The following is a 22,178-nucleotide window of genomic DNA, read 5'->3' on the forward strand; positions in this document are numbered from 1 at the left end:
GCCCTTGGTGCATTGATTGAAAATAATGAAAAGCAAGAGAAGGGAACAGAGAAGCTTTTATTCTTGGTCCCAAGCCTATAAAACTCATCATTTCACACACTGCTGTAGCCTCTCTTTTTTTCCCATTTCCATCTTGATTGTATATCCCAATCCATGAAACAATCTATATACAACCCTAAATAAGAAGATGAAAATGGAGCTGTAACAGAGAAATTGTTGTATCTCTTTTGCTTCTCCTGAGGTTTTCCCTCTATTAACAAAAGCAAATCTAGAAAAAGAAGTTTACTTTGTATGCTTTGAAGTGGAAGAAAAAAGGATCACATCTATTCATTTGTTCATTCATGGAATCTCCTCCACTGATTTCAAGCTTATAAGAAAATAACTCTCCTCCTCCTCTACGACACTATTCTGGCAAGAGTTCATAGCTTCTCGTTCCACCGCCCTCATACAGCTCTTGAAGAACATACAATTGACAACAGTATCAAGAACCAGAAAAATTGAGTACAAGTAAGCAATCAACATCCCCTCCATGGCCATGGCAGGAGTGGAAGAATGTCCATAACTTCTATCACCTCCCCTCACTAATCTGTATTGAAACAATGCCTCGATCCCTGCGAGAACTATACTCACAGGAACTGCAAGAGAGAGTGCAGTTGATGTTCTCCCTCTCATCAAAACCAAAGCTTTGAGAATTGCAATCCATCCTCCACACCCTTCAATGCCTGACAAAACCAACGCCAAGTTACAAACCACCACCGCGTTCGCAAGAATCACCGAGTAGATTACAGCCCCGGTAGCAGACAATATGAGTACCCAATTGGGAGAAAAAAACAATGTTTCTTGAACAAGATTGAAACCCAAGAAGAAGATCGACAACGCGGTTGCATTCGCGGAGAGGACAATAAACAAGCTGCATAAATAAGTAACAAAGAGAGGTTTGCAGAGAAGAAATGTTGATTTATTTTGATGAAGAGTATGAATTACATATGCTTTGGAGGCAAGAAAGAAAGTGAGACTAAAAGGGAGAGTAAAGATTGAAGAAGAGATTGTTTGAGAGAGCTTGAGAGTCAGAATTTTGAAGGGTTGAGAAGATTCTGGCACCCCTGCAGCCTCAAACAGAGCTCTTAGCCTATTGTGGATTGAAGAAGAAGATGAAGGAACAAGAAAGGATTGTGAGAGCAAAACTGAGACAGAGAAAGGAAAGGCCAATAGAGCAGCAATTGTGGTGAAGTTTTGATAGTTTTGAAGGAAATTGTAGATTGATCTTCTCATGATCTTTCTTGTCCCTTCCATGGCTTCTTCAAAAGCATGAAATGGGGTTTCAAGAAATGTTTGCTTTTATGAAGATGAACAATGAAGAGAGTTTGAAAGAAAGCCAACAACTAAAGACTAACAAACTTTGCATTGTTTGATGAGCATTGTTTTTTCCAAACAATTAGTTTTTTTATGAAGTTTGGACTCTTTTTTATTTTTTTTCAAATACAATATGTTTTACATTAGAAACGAACCTTGCGCATAGATATGTTTAACCCAATCAATTACAAATCAAACCACCTCTCGTCGGTAGTTTGGACTCTTTTTAATATTTGAGTCATGTCCTTGTTATCTCCATAGAATTAGTTGGCTTAACTTAACCTTTTTGTTGCTTTCCATTTAAAATATGTTCTGTGATATTCAAGCATATGATTTCTTTTGTGGGGTTTGCTTCAATTACAAGATATTTTGTCTTTACTCATTTTTATTATTGGTTTGGTGAGCAATGCCGTAACTTCTTGTCAATCATAGGAAACAATAATGGAATGTGAGATTGTAGCCAAAACAAAAACCTCTAATAACTTGAATCTTGAAGGCCCTAATCGCTTTAGTCAGATCCAACGATCTCAGTTTCAAATCCCGCTTGAATCATTAAACTATAAACCAATAGATTTTTCGGTTTGAGGACCGAGAAGTTCCCATCGTTTAAGAACATCTTAAATAAGATGTCGATATGGTAAGTTACACTTAATTAATCCTCTAATTGGAAAGATTCATCTTCTTCTTTTTTTTGGATTTTATATTTGGCGGGAAAGTGTTTCATGACAAAAGTACAAAATAGAAGGAAAAAAAACTTATTGAAGGGAAATAATAATTTCCATGAGACATTTTTGAATCTTGTACCTGGTCGGTGGACCCTAGGTGATTTGCTTAGCAAGCAATAGTTGGCTTAATAATTAAAACTACCAAACTACACATGTTTCTCATCTACTTTCACATGGGCACCATATGAAGTCTTAGGTTTCAAGAGAATTTCAATAGTAACTTCTTCTTTTTTTTAACTAAGAATAATACCATACAAGCTTGACTTTTGGATATCCTATGAACATAAACTCGAGACGTTAGTAGATTCAAAACCCATTGCGTGGTTACAAGAGTATTGCTCTCAATGTGAATCAAAGTCAAGAGCTTCCTAGTCCATACAGTTTGGTTCAAAGAGACTCACCACCAGGCTATCACTTTTATTGTAACCGTCTACCGAAAGATTGGGCCGAAATCCATGCAGGGATAACTAGGCTATCATTTTTTATAACCAAAAGACCGGGCAGAAATTCATAGGGGGAGAACAAGGTTGAAACCTACAAATGAGAGTTAACTCTACAAAGCCTCACATGGGCTTTTGACCCATGCAAGGAAATAACGTAGAAATTGTTCGGTGTGATAATTGAACTTGCGACCTCATACATTTGCAAGGAGTAATTACCACAATCAACTTAACCAGCTAAACTAAAAATCATTTGTTCACTAGACTATCACCCAAGTAGTTGAATAATAACTACAAAAGGCCAAAAAGAAATACTTAACATACAAATAAACTAATGAAGTAAATTATAATCCAAAATATTATTATAATCAAAGGTGAAATAAATTATTAACCATAAATTGTGACCGACACTAAATCACATCCATGATAATTGAAAAGGTGGACCCATCAATCACTTTAATCCACAACCTGATTATATCATATGAAATATAGTGAAGTCACATAAAATCAAACCCCCTAATCACAATTATTATGAGCACACATAAACCCTAACCATCTACTCCAAGATATAATTACATGATCTTCCTATTAATTCTATTCGTTGAAAATTATATGTTATATTATTATTATGTGTGGTATATACACATACAAATTTTGACTTGTGGTGAGGTGTGTATATATATATATATATATACTAGTTGCATGCTCGCGCTTCGCGCGACACATAATTAATTTGGAAAGTAAAGATTTTTGATAATTTTTCAATACTTTATTATCATGATGAACAACCCAGCTTGAATTATAGAAAATGAAGATAATTGTGAGATGAACAAATAACTACAATACTTTTTTCTCAATATGCTAAGAAATAATTTTCTAAGAGGGAGCGAAAAATTTGATACATAAAGAAAAAACATGTTCAGAGTTTAGCGATTCTTGTTTGCGCTGTTTTTTTCTCCAAAGTGACAAAGGTCACCAACAACATGTATATGGACAACATTCTATGCATAGTAGTAAATGGACAAATCATGAATCTCATTCTAAACATGAGTACTTAGTAGCGTCAACAAAGCGAAAATATGTGTCCCCATTTATTCACGCGACTAAAAGGTAAAACTAAAAGGTTTTTAAAAGTGACCAAATTTGAAGTGTAATACACTTCACAAAGATTTTAATTATAATGCGAGTACATTCAGTAGCAAGATAATAGCACTGCTATACATAACATGACATTATTGAATTGTAACATATGGTTGATCACATGAGGCGGAAAAGGCGTGATGATTGAAAGCGTTTCTTAATACAACTTCAATTTAATTTTATTTTATTTTATTACATGTGGCAAGAGTTTAAGACATACAGAAGCAGATGTAGCAGCTTCTAAAGCACTTTAGTATTTTGTAATACACTTATCTTAATTATATGATAATGATTATGATTGTTCAATTATTTAGCCGTTACTTTTCATTATTTTACATCTTTTATCACTTTTTGTTGTTCCTAATAGTATTTATACACATTTAATTGGTTATCATTGAAATAACATTGATTTTTCCTTAATTAACATCTTTAATATTATGTTTATTTAATTTTTTAACATCTTTAATATTATGTTGATTTAATTTTTGGTGGATCTTTATTATTATCATTGATGATTTTTTCACAATTAAGGAGAAGCTTTTTACCTCTCTATTTGCTATTATCCACAATTCAAGGGGAATCATCCTTGAGGCCTCCATTTTATATATATAAATTGATGATTGATGATGTGGTTCGTGACAAGTATTGTGGGTTGGGGGCGTTGGCCTTCTCCAATATGATTTGGAATATACAACTTGTCTTTTAGGTTGTCAATAAAATTAAAAAAAATTAAAAAAAGAGAGAGAGACATTGCTTCCATTGGTAGAGGGTCAATCTTCTTATTTGGTGACCTTCTAACTGAAAATTATGCATATTCCTTTAAAAATATTTTAGAATACAAATATATATATATATAACATAAGCTAGCACACTTAGTGCCATTGGAGATATTTACCATAAATTATATATGACCGACACTGAAATCATATCCACAATGAGGTACGGGGATCCTCAATTAAATTAGCCCAAAATCCATTGATGTCTTTAGCAAATTTTATGATGTATGTTTGTTTTGGAAGCAGTACCCTTATGGCTACAAATTGGGTTTTGACTCAACTTAGCGACGTAGAAATTTTTTGTGTCGCGGACTTGATGACCCGAGTTTATGCGTCATATCATATGTACGAAGGACAAACTTGTATGGTGTCATTTTTTAGTTATCCAAAGAAAGTGTGCACTTGTTTTTCCATCCATTTTATATTATTACTAAAAATACAGAAAACAAGAAGGTAGTTAAAATCACTTGATAATAAAAAAACTTCTTAGTGATCCCATTCGTTAGAATCAAACTAATTGCATTACTTGTGAAGTAATATAAAAAGCCCTCCATCTTTATATTTGGTGACATTCTAACTAATAAGGTTGAAAACACTTACATGAGTAAGTAGAGTTGATTAACATTAATCACACGTTTCAAATTTCAATATAATTGGAAGGAAAACAAAATTTAATCCAAAATAGGTATTGCATTAATTGAGATATCTTTGATTGCAGAAGGAATCCATGACTACTCTCTTCCTGAGGAGTTAGAATATTTGTACAATTGGATTAGTGTAAATAAAGAAGGTGGGTCTTGTAAGAGAATGCAGTCATGTGCAAATAAAGAACCAAACTAATTCTCAAAACCATAATGGGATTAGGTTCACAGTTGTTGACCAATGCTACTGCCCAAAACTAATCAATTGAATTTATAACATGAGAATGTAGGGTTCAAGAAACCAGAGTCCTTTTAGCTTCTTTTTTGTGTCTAGTAAAAAGTAAAGCAAGTAAAAAAAAAAAGATGAGGAAAAATAAGAAACGAGACTATGATTCTATATCTTGGAAATAATCCTCTTCCTGATCATTTCTACTTTCTGATTTTCATTTCTATTTTCAACCACACAAAAAAATGCCCGACTTTGTATCGACCGGGGCCAGACGGTCGAAATCAGAGGAGGGATTTCATACGAAAAAGCTACCTAATAGAAAGGCAAGCATAAAGTCCAAACATTATGAAACAAACAGAACAGCTTACAAATAGCAATGACAACTAAAATTCAATTTGAAAATCATAGGAAAAGGAAACATATATTGTTGGGGAGATCAGTTTACATATAATGCAGATGAAGCTATCACCCTTATTGGTGTAAAACACAGAAATCCTTCAACTACAGCAGTCTGGAGACTCTGGACAAATTGCCGAATAGATGATGAGTACAGCAAAAAGATTTAACAGAGAGATGGGAATCTTTACTCGTTAATAGCCACGAACCTGACAAGCCGAAAAAATAATGAAGTCATTAGCAGGTGCAAAACCTAAAGCATTTATGCTACAATGGAAGAACAAATAAATAGAAAGACGTTCCAGGGATAGAACTACATAGTTCAGTTCCTTAAATTCTAGGGGGAAATCCATGCAAATGGAGCCACCAAATAAAATGGGGGCATCACAAGTTTTTTAAATGTAAGGGTCAAGTTTGGGCACCATAGTTGGGGCCTCGGGGCAACATATGATACACAACGTATATAAAGAAAACACAACTAACTTCACAAAAGGACTGTCATCTACAAACAATCTTGATCTCATCGCTGCCAGCAAAGCATTTAATTCAGAATGACAGTAATGCTTCAGTTTCTGAATCAAATTCTACCCTTGAACTCTCAGAGGAGAGCAAGACTTCATCTAGTTGGTTATTTAAAAAGCTCAGTGTGTTGACAATTGAGAGAAAGAATTCATCTAGTTTGGGCTACAAGGGGAAGCTGTAATCAGACAAGATGTTACAAAGAACTCATCATTGGGGGTCTTTACAGCCTGTGGGAGCTGACAATGCAGGCAAAGGAATCAGCATTAGGTATGGAAAGTGTGAGCAAAAAAAAAAAGGAAGATCGAAGCAGAGTTGCAGATTGCTTGACAATGTTTCTGCATGAGAGAGAGATTCAGGATTCAGTGACACACACTATTGATGTTTAAATCTGGTCCCATACGGACAAAGGAAAAGGAAAAAAGTGAAAAAAGCGCGGCCAAACTAATGTTTGACTTCTCTTTCTAAACCCAAGTCTAGCTCGTAAGAATCAATATTAATAGGGCCATACAACAAGAGAATTCTGGACAGGAAAAAACCACTCTTCTTTGCATCAAATGCCTACACAGCATCCACCTGAGCTGTACCTCATATCTAAAGAGGAGTGGTTTAAAGGGCGTTTCCTATATATGTGTTTTACCTAAAACAAATAGCAATGCCAATGTCGTGCATCTGCTGTAGTAAGTATGTCCTATCTGGTCTTAGTGCTGCAAGATTTCAATGGAGATTGCAGGATGATTTCTTGCAATTAACATCAAATCCGTCAACCTGTTTTATGAATGAAAATTTGAAGATAGACTGTGCATGACAGAAATGAAAAGGGTAGAAGGCTCTATCTGCTTTCGAACATGGAGGAAATGTGGAAAATGCAACGGAGGAAGCCGGGAATTCGAAATCAAAACTCCAGTGGTGAAGGAAGATTTTATCAAAAGACAAAAAGTTTACTGCAAGTGAAGTGCAATAACAAAGGCTAAATGTGGTCTGGTCCGTCTGGAAGTTAACAGTCACAGAACAAGGGGTGATTATTAAACCAAAAGGTTATGAAAAGAGTGGACATCCCAAATCAGTAAAGGCTTTGAAGAACCTAATCAGTGATGGCACAGCTGAAGAAGCAGTAAAAAAATTAAAGGAGATGTTTCAACTTGTAGTTAAAAAAGGGGTCAACAGAGGAGGGGAATTAGGTTTTCATGAGTCTGGTGAAATTGGGAGGTCCTACGCAACTCGAAAACTCGGGTTGCACATTTTCTTTTCATTGTCTCTGTAATTCTAGTTTCAATTAGTGACATTAGTTTCATTTTTGCTTTATCATCTATGGGTTCTTATCAATTGGCAATTTGGCATCGAAGCGGTGTCGATTCTGGTATGGTCCGATCTAAGATGGAAGGAAGAACATAGGTCTTGGAGAAAGAGGTAAGCGACTTGAAGACTACTCTAGGGAGTTTGAAGGAAGACATGGAGGCGACGAAGACGTACATGTGCAAGATGGGAAACTGTTGAAGATGCAGGCTCCGTCGGAGAAAGGGAAGGAGAAACTTCTCGTACTTCAGAGGACACTACTGAGTGGTGATCTTCGACGGAGTGGGAGTTTGGTCGTCGGAAGTTGGTCACCATTCTCAAGGGTTGATCCAGCCGGGTAGTTGTTTAGAGCGAAACGGTATTTCGCAGTCAATCGGATAGCCGCAGATGAGAAGATCTCGGCGGCTGTAGTGTGTTTGGAAGGTAAAGGCTTGAGTTGATATCAATGGGTGGAAGCTCGTGCACCCATTGTTACCTAGCCAGCTTTTCGATCTACCTTGCAAACGATCTCTCCAAGTCCTAATTGTCTCTGATGGGGATGAAGAAGGAAATGAATCATTTGACGGTTAGGGAGCATTGGAGGGGTGAACCTGCTACAGAAGCCAAACCTTGAGGACAAGGTTGAGGAATTTTTTTTTTTTTTTTTTGGGGCGGGAGGTGTATTGATAGTATTTTGTTATTCTAGTAGCTTCTGTAGTAGTTGTAGTTAAAAAGGGGTCGAGGGAGGAGGGGAATTAGGTTTTGGTGAGTCTGGTGAAGTTGGGAGGTCCCTATGCTCCTCGAAAGCTAGGGTTGCACATTTTCTTTTCATTGTCTTTGTAATTCCAGTTTCAATTAGTAGTATTAGTTTCATTTTTGCTCTATCATCCGTGGGTTTTTATCACAACTCTGGAGGGTGGCCAAAGCTCAACCTGGGCACAGCTTGGAACGATTAACCTCTTCTAGGAAGTTAAAAAATACTCTGAGAATATAAATTTCAGATAATGTAACCAAATATGTATAGTCTTCCTACTAGAATATTCGCCATTTTCAAAAGCCCTATTGTTTCTTGGATTTGTTCCTTCCAAATCAGCGGGCATGTAGCAAAAGGAACAAGAGTTACCCATGATGTTTTCTATTTATCAGCCTTTAATTCATATTCCACTGAACTACACATAACCTACTGAACCCCCATAATTTTGAAGGCAATCTCACAGTACTCTTAAACCAGCTCCAGTGAAGAAGAATTATACATGTCCAGCAACTGCTGTCAATTAACATCTCAATAAGGAGAGATTCTCCACATTATTTGCTGCCGAATGTCGTTGATTTTAGTTTCCTTAGTTATTTAGTCAAAATCCAGAATAATCCTTCACAAACAGCTAAATACACATCTTGAAACAGCAAAAATCCACAAACTCATCACTGCAACGCCAGAAAGTAAGTACTTTATGCCCAAGAAATCCTATAACAAAGGACAAAACCCTACACTTCAAAAACATCACAAAACTATCCGAAAAGTCAATACCTGAACAAAAAAACAAAGTATCCTACATCTCAATCGCAACCCATTAATCTAAATGTTACCCAATCCCGATTCCCAGATCAAAAAAACACCGAACCAAAACCACAAAATCAACAAAAAAGAATTACCAGATTTCACTTCTGGTAGCCGCCACCGACGGCATTGTAGTCCTCCTCGACCTTGGCCGTCAAATAAACAGGGGGAAAATCGGTGACATCGAACGACGTCTCCTTCATCATCTTCTCCACATCGGCCTTCCTCAAAACGGTGCGCTTGATTGGGGGGCGATTGCGACGCTGGTCTCGAGCAAAATACTTGATGTCGTAGACGTGCTCGGGTTCGGAAGTGGGGATAATGGCCTTGCGCTCAATCATGGCGGGACTGGGGACCCGGTAGTCGAGAGCGTCTGGTACGGCGAGCCGGTATTCCGGGTCGGCGCAGGGACCCGTGATCTCCCATGGCTTCTTGATGTATCGCCTCAGGGTTTGAAAGAGAGAGCTGGAGGCACTCGAAATCGACTTCGCCATTGCGCTGCCTATTACACACCCCACAGATGGAATTGATCGGAAACAAATAGAGACATGGAGATTGGGCTTAGTGGGCCGGGAGATCTCGATGTTGTGCCAAGATGAGCTGGGTCTGGTTTCTTGGGCCTGCCTCTTTGTCTTGGCCCAATATGGACTTAAAATCTAGCTTAAAAAATTAGTTTACAGAGCAAAAAGTGCCTAAAGCCATGCAATGCCTTATAATCCTTACCCCCCAAATCCAATGTCCATCATCAATCAACACAAACACCAATAGTCAATAGATCTCTCTGCCTTCTGGGTTTTCGATCTTCTTCTGTTTTTCCTCATCAACTTCGCCAATCAAGGCATAAATTTCCAATCTTTTAGGTTTTCTGTTTTCCAGGTAAGTTGTTGTTCTTCATTTGAATCTAATGCATTTTCTTTTGTAGTTTCTTCAAAATGCATCTAAGGCTCATGGGATTTTAGCATTCTTTTATTAAATTCTGATATATTATATCTAGAGATTAATGTTTGTGGGTGTATTAGATTTGGTTCAAATTTAAAGGGCTCGACCTAATTAATTCTCTGCTGGTGAAGATAATCCTATATGAAATAGATTCACAGATGGGTTCTGAGATAAATTGAATGCCAGGAAATTAGAACCCTAAACTGATATAGACCTCTCATTAGACTACTATAGAGTATTAGAGTCCCAAGAATGATGGAACCATGAGGTTTCTTTTTCTTTTCTTTTTTCTTCTTTTTTAATACAGGGAAGGGAAGGGAAGGGGAGACTCAAACTCGAAACTTCTATGAGATACCATACATATAAGTGTCATCTGAGCTAGCTATTTGTGGTTCTCTCTTTATCTTTGATTTAGTTACGTGATTGATATACCATTACTAGTAAAGTTGTTTCATTGCAGCAAATTTGGCGTTATAGATTGAAATGACAGAAGTAGAGTCTCTGAGTCTCTCTTGAACAAGGATAAGGCGTGCGTACATCTGTCTTTTTCGAACCTAGCTAGTCACTATTATAGGAGCCTTACTGGACTTGATCCCTTTTATTCATGTATATGGGTAAAGATTTCTTCTAGTTATAAGAGAGATTGAAATTGGTGGTGCAGCAAACTGTCGAATCATTCGGCTTATAATTGAATATAATTATACTCCTTTCATCAAATATAATTGAATTTGAATGTCTTTCAGTTTCATGTTTTGCAGTCTGAATTCCTAAATATGAGATAATTTGGAAACTTTGGGGCTTGAAGGAAACCACACATAGTCAGCTATGGACACTCGTAGTGATTTGATCACACCTCCTTCCGCGGCTCTTGGTAAAGGTGGAGATCATACTGCTCCAGGTGAAAGATTAAGCTCTTCCTCATCTGCGTCGTCTTCGTCATCTGGAGACCCTTTTGAATTGGATACTAATGAAGCCGATAATTCTGCCTCAAGAACACCAGAGAGCTCTAACCATGGAAAACATAGTCAGTTAGCTTCAGAGTTTATTCCAACCAGCTCAATGCCACCCTCAGATCATCCTGACCGTATGAGCCCAAACAATGGCTCAGCAACGCAATCCCCGCCACTGCAGGTGATGGAGCGAGTTGGTGATGATGTTGCTATGCCTTCCTCTGCATACAGGATCCCATCTTCTGTATTTGCTAGAACCAATACTAATGCTCCAATGGAGTGGAGTGTTGCTTCCAATGAATCATTGTTCAGTCTCCACATGGGAAACATGAGTTTCACTCGAGACCAATTATTCTGGATGGGTAAATCGGGAGAGCTAGGATTGGCAGGCGATCCTACCATTATGTCTGGAAAGATGATGGATTTCTCTAGCAATCAGCCTCCAATTACCAGCAAATCGACTGAGCTAATCAATTGTTCAAGTGATCAACCTCCAATAAGAAAATCAACCGAGGTCGAGAGAAGGAATGCTGATCTTGAATCACCTTTTGGCATAACTGAAACAACATCTGCTGAAACAATGATGGAGGTTATAAGAGAAAATGATGATAATGCTAGGAGTAAGGAAAACCCATCACAAGCCAAAGAACCGACAACTCGAACTTCAAGCGTTTCTCGCAACTCAGATTGCAGTGGTGGAGCTAGTGTTCACTCTTTCGCATTTCCAATGTAAGCTATCTCGTTTGCAATGCTCACATCCATTTTTCATTGCCATATGCGGATTCTGTAACTAAACCGGAAACTATGCTAGATAAACATCTGAATTGTCTTTGTTTATCTGAAGATTGACAGGTGATGCAAACAAAAGTGGTTCATTGAAAGTCGGAAATGAAAAGCCAAAGCAGCAGCCACGGCCACAGTCACAGTCTCCTAAAGTATCCTCAGAGCCAAATCAACAGTCACAACCACAAACCCCAAAGCCAGAGGACAGTAATGAATCTCCGAGACCAAAACCAACCGGGAATGCCTGTCAGCGTAAATGGTTATCTTGCTTTTCTTGTTGGCAATTCTGTTCTTGAGGGACAAAACTCCATTGCCTTCATAACATCCTCTCCATAAGAGGGACTATGTTTTCTTGAAAAACTTAGATCATCCATACATGCTAGTCTTAACTTTAGTAGTCCTTTTGCAAGTGCTTAGTCTCAGTTTTGATTAATTAGTCTCACAGCATATTGTTGCACCAGATACTGAGCAGGTAATCAGATGGATTAATCATTCCGTCCATAAACATTCATAACTTGTTTTTTGGCAACAATAGACATCGATTGATTACACATACTGTAATGATTGCCTATCAGATGGTGCGTTAAGCTGAATCTGCATGGAGCTGCTCGCCTGCTCCCACTTCGGACGTAACGCGGTTGATCGCATTTTAGGCGTTAAAAACACAAGATTATCTTTTCGGTTTTGCCCTAAATAAATTTTATTATTCCATTTATCATTTTACAAAAATTAATCGATAGTTTTACCGTCATTTCGTCACTGTATTTTTAGTAACATGTCAAACACTTTCTATCCACTCTTTCAAAACTCGAATCACCTCACAACAGGAGATCAAAACACGACACACTTCCAAAAGGACTCTATCCGAATAATTTGTTGTAATAAGCAAGATAGAGGACTAATGTACTTGACCTAGACTTGATTGGAAGATGTGTCAACTCTTGCACTATAAACTGCTTCATTTGATTATCTAACACTAATTTTATGATTTTCTTGGTTCATTGTATTATGAACCCAAAATAGGAATTTTTGGGCTGTTTTGTTTTGTATAATTGTTTTTATTTTGCAAAAAATTCAATACCAGAAAAATAATAATCAGAGAAAAATCCCTTAAAAAATTAAATGCAGAGAACAAATTCAGACATAACATACATTTGGTTGACATATTTTTTTCTCAAATTGTTTTTATTTCCAAAATTTAATAAATTATAGCTTTAAAAAGGTTAGGGGTATTATAGTAACTTCATTTACTGGTTCCCTTGCGCGCCAATGCCCAAGCCAAATAAGTTATTTGATTAAAAGGAAATTAACAAAAAAATAAAAACCTCCCGCGTCAAACTATTATTTTGAAAGCCCGCGTAAATCAATTTTCCCCCCATTTACATACACTACAAAGAAACCCTCCTCCACTCGCTAGTCGCAACTCACAAACAAACTCAGAGATTTGAGTACTGCAGAGAGAAACCTAGAGAGAGAGAGAGAGAGAAATGGAGAAATCAGTGAACCCAGATGCGATAGCAACAATACTGGCAAACCCATCTCCAGATTCGTCCACTGATATTGTTGTGCAAGTGGTGGATCTCAAGCTCGCTGGTAGTCGATACATGTATGCTCTTCTTCTTTTCTGATTTTGTTTTCTTCAATTTTATTTATAGATCTGTAAGCTCTTTCGTTTATGATTACAAATCGGGCAGCTCGATTTTATTCTCTCCGTTTCTTTTCAACCAAACACAAGCTGTGATTTTATTTTCGTCACTGTTATTGAGGAGATTTTCTAGGGCTTCTGCTGTTTCGAACGTGTTTTGGCTGAAAACCCGCATGCATATTTCATGGGTTTCGAATCTAGGGTTGTGAATTTGTCTTTTTCGTTTGCTAATTCTTAAATCGTTGTTATTTTGTATGCAATTTGTAGTGAAATTAAGGGAATGAGTTAGATCTGCTGGGTTTAAGACACTAATAGGATTATTCGTTGCATTTGCATGTCAGGTTTAATGCCAATGATGGGAAGATGAAACTCAAAGCGATTTTCCAATCAAGCATGTCCACCGAGGTCATCTCTGGAAAAATCCAAAATCTTGGTCTCATCAGGATTCTTGACTATGCTCTCAATGATATTGCTAGTAAAGGAGAGAAGTAAGCTTAGTTTCGCTTCTTTTTTTTCCATCCCCTTTATCCCCAAATATTGTTTTCTTGAGCTACGCTTTCCTGTAATATGTTGTTGGAAGATTGAAATGGTAGAATATGTCTGTTCATGAGCTAATACTGGGATTTTGGCCTGTTATAGATATCTGATTGTAACAAAATGTGAGGTGGTTTCTCCTGCACTTGATTTGGAAATCAAGACTCAGGTGAAAAGTGAGGAATCTGGCTTACTGTTGAAGCCAAAGGCCGAGGATGAAATCAAGAGTGAGGTAAACAATGAAGGAACATCCATTCTTCTGAAGCCGAAGAAAGAAATGGTTACCAAATCAGCTGCCCAAATAGTGCATGAACAGCATCAAAAGTGAGTGCTTGTTAGAGAATACTAGGTTTGATTTTCTGCAATGATTTATTTTATTTTGTTCTTTTACATTCATGGTACTTGATGTGTTATATGTATTGATGCCCTTCTTGATCTGTGTTTCAGTATGGCACCGGTGGCTCGAATGGCCATGACACGTAGAGTTCATCCTCTTATTTCCTTGAACCCCTATCAAGGCATTTGGACCATAAAAGTTAGGTTAACAAGCAAAGGAACATTGCGTACATATAAGAATGCAAGAGGGGAGGGATGTGTCTTCAACGTGGAGTTAACAGATGAAGATGTAAGTATTATTCTCTATATGACTAACAATTTTATCCTATGCAAAAAGTCACAACATCTAAATGTAGTAATTCTGGATTCATTGTTTTTTGTGTTCAGGGTACACAAATACAAGCAACAATGTTTAATGAGGCCGCTAGGAAGTTCTTTGACAAGTTCCAATTGGGAAAGGTTTATTACATATCAAAGGGAACTCTAAAACTTGCCAACAAGCAATTTAGTTCGGTGAAAAATGATTACGAGATGACCTTAAACGAGAATTCTGAGATGGAGGAAGCTAGTGATGAAGCAACTTTCATTCCTGAAACAAAATTCGATTTTGTCCAGATTGATCAGCTGGGTCCCTATGTTAATGCAAAGGAGCTTGTTGGTGAGAATCCATTTTTTGAATTGTTGCAATATTTTGTTTTGCACTATTTTTCAATTTTCTTATATGCTAACATCTATTATTGCAAAATGTCAGATGTTATTGGAATTGTCCAAAGTGTCTCTCCTACAATGAGTATCCGAAGGAAGAGCAATAATGAGAATGTTCCAAAGCGTGATATAGTTATTGCAGATGATACGTAAGCATGATTCCTCTCAATTTATTTATTGTTGTCTCTTGTTTATATGTCATTTTGATGCTAGGGAGATGTGAATGCAGGAAAAAGACTGTTGTGGTTTCTTTGTGGAATGAGCTTGCCACTGACGTGGGACAGGAATTGCTTGATAATGTCGATAAATCTCCCATAATTGCAATTAAGTCTCTTAAAGTTGGAGATTTTCAAGGTACTCTTCTTATCAGAGCTTAATAGGTTATTTTGTCAGGGGATAGAGGGGGTTCTAACTGGTCATTTTCCGAAGGTGGTAGAGGGATTTTAACTGGAACTGAATGATATTTCAGGTGTGAATCTATCAACACTGCCCAGAAGCATCATGCAGGTCAATCCGGACACTCCTGAAGCAAAGAAACTGCGATCTTGGTAAATTCTCATTGTCACACAAGTGATAGAATTCGTTAGCAATTTGCTAGTTTTTTTGACTAGTTTTGGTTTAGGTATGATTCTGAGGGTAAAGGTGCTTCATTGGCTTCTGTCGGCTCTGGCATGAGTCCTTTAATCAAGAGTGGATTACGGTCTATGTACTCTGACCGGGTTTCCCTTGCCAATATATTAAGTAACCCCTCCTTGGGAGAGGACAAGGTAACATTATTATTTCTTCATTAGTTTCTCTAGTTATTGATTTGTCTTTGCATGATTCATTCCAGTTCTGATTACTTCTACACAAAGTGGAAGCATGGTTAATTCTCATAAATTGATCTGTGTTTTTTCCGTGTTGCTCAGGCTGCATTTTTCAGTGTTAGAGGATATATAAGCTTCATCAAACCGGATCAGGCAATGTGGTATCGGGCTTGCAAAACATGCAACAAGAAAGTGACAGATGCTCTTGGTTCCGGTTATTGGTGTGAAGGGTGCCAAAAGAATGACGATGAGTGTAGCTTAAGGTAAGAGACTCAGGAAATTTGCAGTAACTAGAATCTGGAGATGTTTGAATAAGATGTTTTGGACATTTCTTTGACCTTTCCTTTAATTTTGTTTATCAGGTACATTATGATGTCAAAAATCTCGGATGCAAGTGCTGAGGCCTGGGTTTCTGCATTCAACGAAGAAGCAGAGAGAATGATTGGTTGCTCCGCAGATGAGCTTGAGAAGCTAAAGTCACAGGCAAGCTACTAGTGACATATTGACATTAATACACATGCCTGGGAAAAACTTGAGTATGAATACTTATAACAATGTCTTATTCCTTTCATTCTATTGCCATTTTTCAGGAGGGAGAAGAGAATCCATACCAACTGAAGTTAAAGGAAGCTACTTGGACTCCACTTCTTTTCAGGGTTAGTGTTGCACAGCATGAGTACAATAATGAGAAGAGGCAGAGGATAACAATCAAATCTGTTGCACCACTTGACTTAGCTGCTGAATCCAGATATTTGCTAGAGGAGATATCTAAAATGAAACTTAGCCAATAGGATCATCTGTTTGTTCTTAGTTAGTGTCTTGGTTATATACCTTCAATTCTCTACATTAGAAAATAGCAGTCTTTTGTTTATGTATGGATGGATGTGAGGTCTCGTAGGAGTTAGGATATGACTGGTTTTATGACAGCAGATGATATATATATGCTTCTTGCACTTGTGTAGTTGGTTTCTTGATTCATTTCTCCCATTAAAGTTATCTTTTCATGTGCTGCTGTGCTCAAGAAGCCCAATATGGCAATATCAGCATAACACATCCAATCATGTTAAAATCTAGCAAGACTGATACAAATTCAAACAAACAAAAAGAAGGGGATATAAAATGTTGTAAAAAAGAGCACGTGAAAGAATAGACATTAAGAGAGAGAGAGAGAGAGAGAGAGAGGGATGGCTGACAGTGAGCTTACAGAGCTTTTGTGATTGATCAAAACAGCAACAACTGCAAGAAACCCTTGAAGGAAACCAATGTGAGAGAGAGATTTGAAGAGAAATGAGAACTTTTCTGTGAATCAGAAAAGCAGTAGAGAATGGCCTGTTTATTGATGACAATACACCTCAATAAGACCACGGGGTTTGAGACAGAGGGTGAGTTTTCGTGAGTGAAAGGTTTTAATAGAAAAAAATGCATAACTTAGTATTAAAACCCTCCCAAACCCACCTGCCAAGTATAATCTGAGAGAGAAACTTTTGCTACTTTTAAGGAGAAGAAAAAGTAGCATTCCATACAAATACTATAAATCAACCGCGTTCACCAATTTGATGCTTCTTTATTAGTAATTTCATATCATCGAATCTAAAGAGAAAAATGAACAAGATCCACATTAAGCAAGGATTCCTAATTGACAGATGAACACTTGTATTTCAACACAGAATGGTAACTTTGTAATTGTTTTGCTCAGCTCAGTTCAGGCCTTCCATGTATCTCCATAACTCTTCTACATTCCCTTCTTCAGTCAGTCTGTTTCCTCCCATAGTTGTCATTCTGGGTATCATATTCGTCCAATTGTCTCGAGCTAGGCCATTACAAAGTCAAGCCTCTCGTGAGATGTTGTCGGTCGTAGATTTCCAAGATTGACTGATTTTCCATCAAAGGTGGTGGCTTTAGGTCAAGCATCATTTACGCAATGCCTTGGGTTACTAGCATCTCCGCTGGATGTGGAGCGTCTGCCCTGAATGAAGTCCAACTATTCTATCGTAAGCATTTTAAGCAAAACAATGAGAACTGATCATCGCATCATAAACATTTAAGCATTTTAAGTAAACAACTAGTAAACATCAATACCAAGTGATTTAAGTAAAAAAGGAAACAACGAAGAAAAAGAGAGGACCATACCTATGCAGTCTTTTAAGAAAGCACATCCTTATTCTGCCTTAGTTCTAGCTAAGGTGCGGCGCAATGCAGGGTTCTTCTTAGCAGAACTAACTGCCCAAGCTGCGAATTTTGTGGTGAAGGTGACCATCCTTGTGGTTGCCTCTAGAGACTTTTCTTTCCCGACACATCCGAGTCCTCAATCTGCAATTCCTTCAACTTCACTGGACACTGGTATATAGAGAATTGTAAAGGAGAGCAAAGTACCGAGTTCACGGGTATCTTCGTTTATCAATAAGGAAACTGACGAGAAGAAGTTGGTCCTTGGATTTTTCATCATATAGGCCACTGAAAGAGGGTCTTAATTGAAGTCTGAGAGTTCAACTGGTTCTTGATAGTAGGAATGGGTTTCTGATGCACTTTGCGTATGAAAGGAAGATTGAAAACAATAAGGATAAACAGAGAGCTAGGTTAAGCAGTAGTATAGCGTAGACACCCACACTCAATCCCAAGTACAAGGAACAGGAATTGGCTGCTACAGAGCAGCTATTTTTCAATCTATGAATTGCTTCTTTCTTTTGATCTGCAGCAGTTTCTCTTCTGGTTAAAATCTATGCAAAAGGTTCTCTGGTTGCCACCAATGTTCCTGGGGAGAGACAAGTTTCTTGATTTACTTCTCCCATTGAAGCACTCATCTTTCAATATGCTTCATTGTGGAAGATATAGCAAAGGAATTCCAAAATGAGTATAAAATTAAGAGACTAAAATGTTACAATCTAGCAAGAGAAAACTATGAGAACGAAATTAACTGAAAGGAGTGATATCTCAGTGCACAAACAGTATACACAGATATTTATAGATTATCTCCGCATTCGGAATTCACGTCAACCGCCAATGCTTTTTTGCAAATCTTGTATCTCATATTTTTATGAAGAAGAAAGCGTAGAAACATAAGAAAGTTGTGAGCGATATTACACTTTATAGGGACTATCTTAAGAAGCCAACCAACAAACATAGATGACATGGAAATTGAAGTAAAATTGAGGACATACCTATTCGTAGTCTTTTGCGGTACACACATCCATCTGCTTCCTTGATCCTAGATAAGGCACGACGCAATGCAGAATTGTTCTCCACAGGAGAAACCGCCCATGGAGCTATTATAGACGGTGGTGAAGGTGGCAGCCACGCACTTGCCAGAGAAACTTTTTCTTTCCCAAAATTAACTGCCCCACTTCTATGTTTCTCCAAACTATTGTGAGTCTCAATTTGGAAATGCCTTGGCTTTATTGCTCTTCTTTGGTCTTGCTCTCCCTCAGTGAGAATTGAGCAAGATCTCGCCAAGGAGAGTGTGTTACTGAGTTCATCAGAATCTTTGGTAAGATCTATCAAGTTGGAGACTGATGATGATTGGACAAGAGGTTTCTCTTTGACATTATCATCATTAATGCCAGACAAAGAGAGTGTAAGATTGAGGTCAAAGCATTCCAGTTGCTCTTGATTAGATAATTGGGTTTCTTTGGTTTTCTCAGAAGATCTAAGGAATAGAATCTCTTCGTGCTCAACACTGGATTCCCCCATTAAAGAATCTCCCTTTCTATTTGTACCTGTGTGCGTGATGGATAAGAGCAAGCCTAAAATCAGTATAAAATCAACATACTTGAGCATTACAATCTAGCAAGACCAAATTATGACCATCTGAAGCTATGACAAGAGGGAGTGATATATTAGCACAAAAATCAATATATATAGAGAAGGCGAACAATTATGTGAAAACACCATGTTGTCTACTTCAACAGAAAATAAAAGGAAGATGATGATAATGTGAGCTTAAAGAGCTTTGTGACCGGTTACGACCCCCTCTCATTCGATTTGATTAGGGACAAAAACTTATTCATATTATTATTGATTCCTTGTTTATTTTCGAAAAGTCGTTAAGAGTACTTGAAATATACTCTGCAAGTGACTGCAACTGTACTGCAACAAATATCAAACATAGATCTAAAGAATGAAAAACAAACACCATGCAATCTGTTTGTCAACTAGCACGAACGTCCAATTTTATCTATATCAAAATGAACAGCAAAAATAGGTACACCTCATGCCTCCAAACATGATCTCTGCTCATTATAAATGAATAACCGTACACAATTTTAGAAATTGATAATCCACAAACTAGTTTTCCAATTGGTATAAGAAAATTCAATATTTTGACTAGAGAGAGTCCCATTTTGTGTGCGAGTGAACAAATTTTAAAAGACGAATCAAGGAACAGGTCAAAAAATCATTAAAAGATTTAGCCAAAGGGTCTTAACATTGAATACAGATAGTCTCACAGGAAAACAATAGCCCGAAATTTCAGTTTCCTTAAAATGCCTAACGATCTCAATTCACGCACGCTGTGTACCATTCTGAATTTGATATTCCTGATTCTTTACTCAGTTCTCAACTCTCCAGCAACAAAGAATGCTTATGCCAGGAGAAGTAATAAGCAAGTTCATCAGAGAAATAATATGAAGATAGAGAGAGAACCATACGTATCCGTAATCTTTTCCGGAACTTGCATCCTTCTGCTACCTTGATTTGAGCCAAGGCACGATTAAGTGCCGGGTTCCTCTCTGCAGAAGCAACGATCCAAGATGTTACTTCAGGAGACTTTTCCTCCCCAACAATACGTCCCCTGCTCTTCCTTCCCTGTTCCTGCTCTCCTTCAATTGGGATTGACCTAGACATCTCCAAGGATAGCACGTTACCTAATCCAACAGTACCTTTGTTAAGATTGATCAATCCAGTGAATGACCTGGTAAAAGGTCTCTCTTTGAAGTTGCCATCATAAATGCTACCCAAAGAGAGTCCAAGACTGAGATCTGATAAAAGGGTTTCTTGGGTATTCTCTTCTGGTGAAAACCCACACAAAAAGTTATCAGATTGCCGGCCAGAGAAGTTGATTTCTACCATTGCAGCATCTACCTTTCCCTCTGCTATTAGTGTGTGAGAAGAGTATAGATTATATATATAGGAATAAAAAGAACCCTAAATTCACAATCAAGCATTCTGAACGTTGCAATCAATTAAGTATCTAAGAGAGAGATAGCAGGAGTTTTCGATCCATACAAAAATATGCGTAAATCACTATATGAATTGTTTGACAATGAATTGTGAAAAGTCAAAAGGCTTACTTTGCTTTGGTTTTGGAGATGACAAACAAAGCACAGCTGGCTTGGCTTCGAATTTGAAAATCTTTGATACAATCCATAAAAATGCTGCTTCATTCACATAAGATGAGATGGGTTTTGGTTGTGATTTTCAATGAAAATTTGTGAACAACTCCGTCGCAGAAGCGAATGGAGACGGCCACTTTGCTGTCCCTCCGTCTCACTTCTTGTTAACAAGAAGACTCCACGTTTTTCTTTTCTTTTTCTTTTTTCCAAAATAATGAGCTATTATCACTTTTTACTTATCTATTAAATTTCGATTATGATGAGAAACAAATTTCTCAATCATATTTCTTTTAAGAAAAAATCTTTTTTAATTTAGATATTTAATTTCGACTTGTTATATTTATATTTTTTTACCCAATTCGGTATCAACATGCTCTTCGAACTCCCGACCTTAACGCTATCCGTCTTAAAACTAGAGATATAACCAACTGAACTATACTATGTGGTTATAATCAAACATACACAAACATTTATACTATATATAATAGTGATAATGCTACTGCATTTCACTGATTTTTCTATATTGTACAATTAATTATAATTTTAGATTTTTAAGTGTTTGTATCATCGATTATTAAATTAGTATTTTTAAATTACCTTTTATTTTAATTTACATTAGTATAAGATCCAAAAAAAATCAAAATGTCACATATATATATATATATATAGAGGAATTCTCCTATAAGTACTCAAAGTAAGGACTTAAAATAAGTAAAGTTTTTTGACCATTGATTTAAAACATGTGGGATCCAAAACAGTGGGTCCCACTAGTCATGTCACTTAAATCAATGGTCAAAAAGCTGTACTTATTTTAAGTCCTTACTTTGAGTACTTATAGGAGAATTCATATATATATATATATATATATATATATATATATATATATAACTTTGATTACCTAATAATCAATGGCTGATATTTTCCTGGTATTAATATCGATATTAAATATTCTTTGTAGTGTGATATCTTGCTTGCTAACACTTCAATTTCCTTCACTTATATCTCTCCACATGTCTCTTTTTTTTTAAGTTTCAAATTAAAATCAAAATTATAATAACAAATATTTATAAAAAGATAAATAAATTTAACTATATAATATAT

General features: G+C 36.9%; 5 protein-coding genes across 10 annotated transcripts; 2 read left to right on the forward strand and 3 right to left on the reverse strand.

The window, feature by feature from the left end:
* Positions 1-23: 23 nt before the first annotated feature.
* LOC119987364 lies at positions 24-1,398 on the reverse strand. Its single transcript, XM_038832251.1, has one exon. The coding sequence runs from the start codon at positions 1,291-1,293 to the stop codon at positions 340-342; it is 954 nt and encodes a 317-aa protein (XP_038688179.1). The 5' UTR covers positions 1,294-1,398; the 3' UTR covers positions 24-339.
* A 4,223-nt stretch (positions 1,399-5,621) lies between these two features.
* On the reverse strand, positions 5,622-9,568 carry LOC119987398. The gene is made up of 2 exons (XM_038832298.1): positions 9,148-9,568; positions 5,622-5,909 (listed from the first exon to the last, which is right to left on the reverse strand). Exon 1 carries the CDS (start codon positions 9,544-9,546, stop codon positions 9,154-9,156), a length of 393 nt encoding a protein of 130 aa, XP_038688226.1. The 5' UTR covers positions 9,547-9,568; the 3' UTR covers positions 5,622-5,909; positions 9,148-9,153.
* Positions 9,569-9,776: 208 nt separating this feature from the next.
* On the forward strand, positions 9,777-12,239 carry LOC119987397. Its single transcript, XM_038832296.1, has 3 exons — positions 9,777-9,928; positions 10,750-11,670; positions 11,786-12,239. Exons 2-3 carry the CDS (start codon positions 10,817-10,819, stop codon positions 12,018-12,020), a joined length of 1,089 nt encoding a protein of 362 aa, XP_038688224.1. The 5' UTR covers positions 9,777-9,928; positions 10,750-10,816; the 3' UTR covers positions 12,021-12,239.
* An 899-nt stretch (positions 12,240-13,138) lies between these two features.
* Positions 13,139-16,724, forward strand: LOC119987396 (replication protein A 70 kDa DNA-binding subunit B). The gene is made up of 12 exons (XM_038832295.1): positions 13,139-13,330; positions 13,711-13,857; positions 14,009-14,227; positions 14,351-14,528; positions 14,627-14,897; positions 14,991-15,093; positions 15,174-15,298; positions 15,414-15,492; positions 15,567-15,711; positions 15,853-16,013; positions 16,113-16,233; positions 16,341-16,724. The coding sequence occupies exons 1-12, from the start codon at positions 13,212-13,214 to the stop codon at positions 16,539-16,541; spliced, it is 1,869 nt and encodes a 622-aa protein (XP_038688223.1). The 5' UTR covers positions 13,139-13,211; the 3' UTR covers positions 16,542-16,724.
* A 525-nt stretch (positions 16,725-17,249) lies between these two features.
* Positions 17,250-21,250, reverse strand: LOC119987570. Of its 6 annotated transcripts, none has more exons than XM_038832509.1 (5): positions 21,036-21,250; positions 20,394-20,834; positions 18,909-19,463; positions 17,881-18,502; positions 17,250-17,716 (listed from the first exon to the last, which is right to left on the reverse strand). In XM_038832509.1, the coding sequence occupies exons 2-4, from the start codon at positions 20,812-20,814 to the stop codon at positions 18,468-18,470; spliced, it is 1,011 nt and encodes a 336-aa protein (XP_038688437.1). In that variant the 5' UTR covers positions 20,815-20,834; positions 21,036-21,250; the 3' UTR covers positions 17,250-17,716; positions 17,881-18,467. The 6 variants fall into 6 exon arrangements, with proteins under 6 accessions (XP_038688437.1, XP_038688441.1, XP_038688440.1 ...); XM_038832513.1 differs by having other exon boundaries at positions 20,394-20,609; positions 21,036-21,249; XM_038832512.1 differs by having other exon boundaries at positions 20,394-20,753; positions 21,036-21,249.
* Positions 21,251-22,178: the final 928 nt, after the last annotated feature.

This window comes from Tripterygium wilfordii, chromosome 20 (assembly GCF_013401445.1).
Source record: "Tripterygium wilfordii isolate XIE 37 chromosome 20, ASM1340144v1, whole genome shotgun sequence".
Taxonomy (NCBI): Eukaryota; Viridiplantae; Streptophyta; class Magnoliopsida; order Celastrales; family Celastraceae; genus Tripterygium; species Tripterygium wilfordii.

What these genes read in the sequence shown, in the direction of transcription:
- LOC119987364 (XM_038832251.1), bottom strand. Translation starts at nt 1,293, where the DNA reads ATGGAAGGGACAAGAAAGATCATGAGAAGATCAATCTACAATTTCCTT.
- LOC119987398 (XM_038832298.1), bottom strand. Translation starts at nt 9,546, where the DNA reads ATGGCGAAGTCGATTTCGAGTGCCTCCAGCTCTCTCTTTCAAACCCTG.
- LOC119987397 (XM_038832296.1), top strand. Translation starts at nt 10,817, where the DNA reads ATGGACACTCGTAGTGATTTGATCACACCTCCTTCCGCGGCTCTTGGT. An exon ending in CACTCTTTCGCATTTCCAAT is followed by an intron (nt 11,671 to 11,785) that starts GTAAGCTATCTC and finishes GTTTATCTGAAG; the next exon opens with ATTGACAGGTGATGCAAACA.
- LOC119987396 (XM_038832295.1), top strand. Translation starts at nt 13,212, where the DNA reads ATGGAGAAATCAGTGAACCCAGATGCGATAGCAACAATACTGGCAAAC. An exon ending in ATAGTTATTGCAGATGATAC is followed by an intron (nt 15,094 to 15,173) that starts GTAAGCATGATT and finishes ATGTGAATGCAG; the next exon opens with GAAAAAGACTGTTGTGGTTT. An exon ending in GCAAAGAAACTGCGATCTTG is followed by an intron (nt 15,493 to 15,566) that starts GTAAATTCTCAT and finishes GTTTTGGTTTAG; the next exon opens with GTATGATTCTGAGGGTAAAG.
- LOC119987570 (XM_038832509.1), bottom strand. Translation starts at nt 20,814, where the DNA reads ATGGTAGAAATCAACTTCTCTGGCCGGCAATCTGATAACTTTTTGTGT. An exon ending in CCGGAAAAGATTACGGATAC is followed by an intron (nt 19,464 to 20,393) that starts GTATGGTTCTCT and finishes TCACGCACACAG; the next exon opens with GTACAAATAGAAAGGGAGAT. An exon ending in CCGCAAAAGACTACGAATAG is followed by an intron (nt 18,503 to 18,908) that starts GTATGTCCTCAA and finishes GTCTCTCCCCAG; the next exon opens with GAACATTGGTGGCAACCAGA.